General features: G+C 44.8%; 1 protein-coding gene across 1 annotated transcript; it reads left to right on the top strand.

The window, feature by feature from the left end:
• The first annotated feature begins 668 nt into the window (after positions 1 to 668).
• LOC142214484 (IgGFc-binding protein-like) lies at positions 669 to 6,492 on the top strand. Its single transcript, XM_075283431.1, has 7 exons — positions 669 to 695; positions 1,095 to 1,274; positions 1,741 to 2,317; positions 3,444 to 4,045; positions 4,565 to 5,132; positions 5,240 to 5,835; positions 5,911 to 6,492. Exons 1-7 carry the CDS (start codon positions 669 to 671, stop codon positions 6,490 to 6,492), a joined length of 3,132 nt encoding a protein of 1,043 aa, XP_075139532.1.
• Positions 6,493 to 7,101: the final 609 nt, after the last annotated feature.

Below are 7,101 nucleotides of genomic sequence, written 5' to 3'. Positions count from 1 at the left end.
TCTTGCCCAAGAATCACAGTAGTCCACTACCTAGGTCACTTGATTGCATGCTCTACAATCTGTCTATGCTTGAAAAAAGCACTTGCTAAAGTAGAAATTCCTCCATAACTGCCTGCACTGCCATGAGATCCCAAAATGCAAGTCCTACTGAGACTTCTACAGTAATTTCACTGGCGCCTAGGAACAAAGGACTGCCAAATAGAAGACCTAGGTGAATGCCAATTTGCATTGCTATACAGTAACTTTAAAATGTTTTTCTTCTCCCCTATAATTAGCCTTGAAATGTCCAGCCAACAGCCAATACAAAGTGTGTGCTGATGTCTGCTCTGTCATATGCGCTGGTATCACCGATCCTGCCAAGTGTCCTGAAACTTGTTCCGAGGGCTGTGAGTGCAACGATGGCTTCTTCTTTGATGGAACTGGCTGTGTGTCCATGAGTCAGTGCGGCTGCTTTGAAGATGGAAGATACTACCCGGTAGGTGGGATAACTTGGGTGACACTACTAAATCCTCTCCAACACTCCACTAGAACTTCTTCTGTTCTTTTTCAACAGCTCAATGAGAGGGTGTTATCCAGTGACTGTAAACAAGCTTGTACCTGTAGCCCAATGGGTGGTCTTATCTGTGAGGACACCGGGTGTGCGGCGGACGAGACTTGCCAGATTAAAGATGGCGTGGTGGCTTGTATTAACAAAGGTAATATTTATGGATTGGCTAACAACTTTGCTCTTATGCTTTTGCTTCAGCTTGCATCCCTACCTTTACTGTAATGGCTGTCTCTGGTGCTTTTTGGAGCATGCGCGCCTCCCCCCCTTCCCAATTCCAACATTTTAGAATTCATTTTCTTTGGAATCTTGTCTACTAGAACATAGAAATGACTAGTTCTGTATATATCCAGTGATGTTTCATCCAAGTCTCTTCTAAACCTTTCCTTATCCAATTACAGATCCATGCAAGTCTGTGAAATGTAGGATCAAAGAAACTTGCAAGATAAAAGATAGAAACCCAGTCTGTGTTCCAGACTTCACACGCAACTGCTGGGGTTGGGGTGACCCCCATTATCACACTTTTGATGGATACGACTATGACTTCCAGGGAACCTGCACATATATCCTGTCTAAATATGGAGGAGGAGATGATGGGCTGGTACCATTTACAATTGAAGAGAAGAATGATAATCGAGGAACCCAGGCCGTATCGTACGTCAGAACTGTCACCATCTACGTATATGGATACAAGATTGCCATAATGAAGGATGAGTTTGGCAAAGTTAGGGTGAGTTTTATGTAGTGCAACAGTTGAAGGGATAATTCATCTGAATACTCATCCCATGTTGCATCCAGTATTGTGCTGCAGGGGGCAGTGTTAGCCCTGCACCACCATAATGTGTAGAAGCTGATGGAAGGACCACACTGAACAAGCAGGCTTGGTTTAATGTTCTAGCTCTGAATCCTGCAGAGGAGTGAAAGCTTTGCAGTATAATTATTTATTTTTTCTTATGGTAGAGTTGGAAGGGACCTCAAGGGCCATCGGGTCCAACCCCCTGCGAGTGCAGGTTTTCCTAAATCATCCCAGCTATATGTTTATCCAGATTCCGCTTGAAGATTTCCATTGATGGAGCGCCCACCACCTCCCGTGGCAGCCTATTCCACTCTCACTACCCTCACTGTCAGAAAGTTTTTCTAATGTAGCCTGTAATTTATATCTTCTAAACCTTCTTTCCCAATTCACACCCAAACAGGTCAATGATGTAATTACCAATCTACCAGTTACATTGTTAAATGGGAAGATCTGGGCCAGGATCAGTGGTGCTAATGCAGTGGTACAGACAGACTTTGGCCTTCAGGTGACCTATGAATATAAATGGCACGTGGTGATCACACTCTCCAGCAGCTACTATGGCCTTACACAAGGTCTCTGTGGAAACTTCAACCAAAATATCAACGATGAGCGGATAACTGCAGACAATACATTGCTTCCCTCCATTCTAGAATGGGTCAAGAGTTGGAAGGTCAAGGATGGAGATCCCTTTTGCTTTGACTATTGTCCTGGACTGAAATGTCCAACTTGTGATGATGCTAAGAAGAACCTGTATGGAGATGACAAGAGATGTGGGCTTATTAGCAAAGTTGGAAATGGGCCATTCCAAGAGTGTCATCCTAAAATTAACCCAGACAACTTCTTTGCTAGTTGCTTGTACGATGTCTGCATTAATGGTGGTGCAAAGCAGTTCCTGTGTCAAGCCCTGAATGCCTATGCCAACACCTGCAGGAAACAAGGAGCTCAAATATATGATTGGAGAACACCATCAGGATGTGGTAAGTGAGAATAATATATGAAAGCAAAGATGGCTGCCATTATATATGCTGTGAGGGGAGGAGGAGCACAAGTGTAATGAGAAGGTGGTAACACTGTAGTTCATATTTCTGTCATGAAAGAATACATACCATGAGACTTGGGAGGAGCAGATATGAAACGGGGTTCAACTTTAGATTAAAGGGATCCTATAATTTAGAAGGTTTTTGGTCCCTTATCGGAATAGCCTTAAAGGCTATTCTCCTCCTACCTACGTTTTCTCTGGGCTGCTGTTCGGTAGAAATACTGGTTTCATACCAGTATGCAAGTGAGTTCTCTTGCAGCACTGGGGGTGTCCCCAATGCTGCAAGAACGCTTTCCAGCGACGCCTCCATCTTCAGAAACATCCCCCTTTCTTGTGTCTTCCGGAATAGGCAGTGAAACTTGTAGGCCTGGGCAGAGCCGACTGCACATGCCCACAAGAAAGTGGACATTTACACAGTAAGCGGCCATTTTTCTTGTGGCTGCAGGCGTGCGCAGTCACCTCTGCCCAGGCCCGCGGCCTACAAATTTCACCACCTACGCTGGAAGAAGACCCGAGGAGGTTCCTGAAGATGGTGCTGGAGAGTTCTCTCGCAGCATTGGGGACACCCCTAGTGCTGAAAGAGCTCATTTGCATACCGGTATAAAACCAGTATGTCTACCGAACAGCAGCCTGGAGAAAACAACGAAAGGTAGAATGGCCTTTAGGCTATTCCACCATGGTACGCAGGAAAAAATACCTTCTAAATGATAGGATCCCTTTAAGACTACATGCTGTGGGATTAGGGCAGGGGTGAGACGCAGCTGTCTATTGAAGTGACAGAATGAGTGAAGAGAATTGAACATGACAACATTAAATGAATTTTATGAAGTGGCAGGAGAATGTAGATTTGCCTAAAATTAGCAATTTCTTAGTAGCAAGTGACACTTTGCAGTGACTTTTTTGAAGGTGGGCATGCCATCCCCCTTAATCAGCAAGACTTGTCACTTATGCCAGAAAGCTGGCATAAGGGATGTGCCCAACCTGACAAAGCAGACACACTCACACTCTGCACAGTAGAGAAATCTGAGAAAGTTTGCCATAGCTCTTGTTTTGTTCTTTTCCAGTCTTGCCATGTCCAATGAACAGTCATTATGAATTCTGTGGAAACGCCTGCCCGGCTACCTGTACTGATCGCACTGCTCCATCGCAGTGCACTGAGGCTTGTGTGGAGACCTGCCAGTGTAATGATGGCTTTGTCCTCAGTGGTGACAAATGTGTTCCCGTATCGGGTTGTGGCTGCACTTACAATGGTGCCTACTACCAAGCTAACCACGAATTCTGGGAAGATGACAACTGCCGTAGAATCTGTAAATGTGATCCAAATGTTGGCCTGGTGGTCTGCAAGGATGGCGGCTGTAAAGACGGTGAAAGGTGCTTGGTGTCTAATGGAGTGAGAAGTTGTCAACCCGTCAGCTTTGTCACATGCATAGGTTCTGGAGATCCCCACTACACAACTTTTGACGGCAAAAGATATGATTTTATGGGTACTTGCATATACCAACTTGTTGGCGTGACCTCCACCAACCCATCGGTGCCTCATTTTAAGGTGACCGTCCAAAATAACAACCGTGGTGGCAACAAAGCCGTTTCTTACACTAAAGTGGTTACCCTGGAAGCTTACGACTTGGTTTTGACGCTTAGCATGGACTACACTCGTCGTATATTGGTAGGTATGGGGTCAATGATCAGAATTTTTCAAGGTCTGTTGAAATCTAATATGGCTGTAGGTTGGACTTATTGCATGTTCTGTTCTCAATGCTTCATCCTGACGGGACCTGTACCAAGGGACCCTTTCAGTTGTCACGAGCTTCAAACGAGACAGAATACTCTTGCATCGAGGTGTAGTAGGTACTGGATAGACATTTAACCTTCATTTGTGATTTCTGGGTACATGCCCCGTCTCCCTTGACTGATACAATATGCATGCAATGTCGCCCTCTTTCCAACCCTCTACCATGTTGAATAACCTCTCCACTCTCCTGTGATGGGCAGCTCTGAGGTTTTGTTGGACTGATCCACACTCTTGCACACTGTCCTGACACTACCTCCAATTTGAGATGCGGTCAATGATCGATTTTCTGTACCTGTTTCTCATAAATGCTCTGGATCAAAAATGCCCTGGAAAAGCCTAGTTATATAGGCAATGGTTAAGATGAACAGAATTCTGACTTTGGTTTTGTTTTAGGTCAATGGAGTGGTTACTTCTCTTCCATTCTACTACCAAATGAATAAAGTTGTAGCCTATATGAGTGGCAGCCAAGGGATCATAAAGACAGATTTTGATGTCACCGTGACATATGACTGGTACAGCTACGTGGCAGTAACCATATCCAGCAACTATGTGAATTCTGTTGGTGGTTTGTGTGGCAATTATAACAAGAATCCCAATGATGACTTTAATATGAAGGATGGCAACACAGCTACAAATGCTGTTCAATTTGGTAACAGCTGGAAAGTGGGTGATGTTCCTGGCTGTTCTCCAGGGTGTCCTGGAAGCTGTCCTGTATGTTCAGAAGTCCAAAAAGAACAGTACAAGACTGAGAAATACTGTGGACTGATGAATAAGCCCAGTGGGCCATTCAGTAAGTGTTACTCAGTTGTGGACCCAACCCCATTCATTAATGATTGTGTTTTCGATGCTTGTCAATACAAGGGACACCCATCATCCTTCTGTAATGCCATTGGTCTCTATGTGGCATCTTGCCAGGCAGCTGGCGTCCGGTTACAAGAATGGAGATCCCCATCATTCTGCAGTAAGTGATTCTCATGATTTGTTGTTGCTATTTGTGTCCTAAACGTCGTCTGTTTCCAGCACACTGTCCTTGGCAGTGATACTGTCCTCTATTGAATTTCCTTCTAGGCCTATCGTGCCCACTGAACAGTCACTATGAATTGTGTGGAAACTCCTGTCCGATCACTTGCTATGGGTTGTCCTCTCCAGCTGGATGTGACTCTCCCTGTAAGGAAGCTTGCTACTGTGATGATGGATACATTCTGAGCGGACACAAATGTGTTGCCATTGTCAACTGTGGCTGTGTGTATCAAGAGCAATATTATCATAAGAATGAAACCTTCTATCCTAATGGTCAGTGCCGTGAGAAATGCCAGTGTGGTGCTGATGGCATTGTCAGGTGTAAATCCATAGCCTGTGGGCCTGAAGAGGAATGCAAATTGGTAAATGGAGTCTGGGGATGTCGAGCAAAAGAATCTGGCAGGTGCGAGGCTTCTGGAGATCCACACTACATCTCTTTTGACGGTCTCCGATTTGACTTCCAAGGTACTTGCACGTACATCTTGTCCAAGGTTCTTGAAGATGATGCTGATCTGGTGATGTTCTCTATTGCTGTTGAGCATGAAGGCTATGGAAATGGTAAAGTTGCTGTGACGAGGCTCGTGGTGGTGTCTGTATATGGTTACACAATAGCCATTGAAAGGAACATGAGATCAAAAGTCAAGGTCAGTATTTCCAAAGAGTCTGTGCCTTCATGGTGTAATCCTGCAGCTTCATCTTTATTGTGTTTTGTGTCTTAGGTTGACGGAGAGCTCACCAATCTTCCACTGGTACTAGATGATGACCGTATCCTAATAAATCAAGAAGGAGGCAATGTGGTCTTGCAGACAGACTTTGGTCTGAAGATTCTTTATGATACCATTTACCATGTGATCCTTACTGTTCCAAGTACTTACCGTGGGAAACTGGGTGGCCTCTGTGGCAACTTTAATGGTGACAAAATTGATGACTTCCGGCTTCCCAGCAAAGAAGTAGTGAAGAATGTCAATGAGTTTGGGGTGTCCTGGAAGGTTACTGTTGCTGGAGCTAAGTGCAGTGATGGCTGTAATGAGGGAGAATGCCCGGTATGTACGGAAGCCAAGCTTCAGCCATTCAAAGCCGCATCCTCTTGTGGTCTAATGACAAATCCATCTGGGCCATTTCAAGCGTGTCATTCCAAGATCAGCCCATATGAATATTTCAACTTCTGCGTCTACGACTCCTGTGCTACTGATGGAAAGGACGACGTTCTATGCAAGAGTCTTCAGGCCTATGCAGCCGTTTGTCATGCTGTCGGGGTTACTATTGCTACTTGGAGAAGCCCAACGTTCTGTCGTAAGTAGTAACTGGCTTTTGTCCTGTTTAGTCCCTTCCCCTGTAATTAGTGGCCTAAATGACACATGTGGTGGTTTTTCCTTCCAGCGATGTCCTGCCCGGCCAACAGTCACTATGAACTTTGTACCAGATCTTGTGAACAAAGTTGCTCTGGACTCATGGCACCAATGAAATGTACAGACCAATGCTTTGAAGGCTGTGAATGTAACACTGGATATGTGCTGGATGGAGATCATTGTGTCACAGCAGACAAATGTGGATGTGCATTCAATGGCAAATACATGAGGGTGAGTCAGAATCTAAAGGAACTGCCTTATATCCTTGGATTAGACTTAGATTACCTAGGATGTTATGTGATAAAATATATAGCCTGTGGAAGGTTGTAGATTTTTGGACTTGCTCTAACCTGCACCTTATCTTCGATCTGTTATTTTTCAATGAGTTGCAAGATACAGTGGATCAGCAAAAGGATTCTCAAAATAACAAAAGGTGTCTGCATTCCCAAATGTGTACCCAGGATCACAGTTTAGACCTTCACTCTATGCTACACTGATGCTCTGGCAGACGAGCCCCCATTCTAGTAGACCTGGCATGTCCATACATTGCATGGACAGCCA

Source organism: Leptodactylus fuscus, chromosome 7 (assembly GCF_031893055.1).
Source record: "Leptodactylus fuscus isolate aLepFus1 chromosome 7, aLepFus1.hap2, whole genome shotgun sequence".
NCBI lineage: Eukaryota > Metazoa > Chordata > Amphibia > Anura > Leptodactylidae > Leptodactylus > Leptodactylus fuscus.
Note: the sequence above shows the minus strand (reverse complement) of the source record. Positions and strands in the feature narration are given on the sequence as shown.

Coding starts and splice junctions, on each gene's coding strand:
- LOC142214484 (XM_075283431.1), top strand. CDS start 669: ATGGCGTGGTGGCTTGTATTAACAAAG. Junction 4,046..4,564: donor ACTACACTCGTCGTATATTG/GTAGGTATGGGG, acceptor GTTTTGTTTTAG/GTCAATGGAGTGGTTACTTC. Junction 5,133..5,239: donor GAGATCCCCATCATTCTGCA/GTAAGTGATTCT, acceptor ATTTCCTTCTAG/GCCTATCGTGCCCACTGAAC.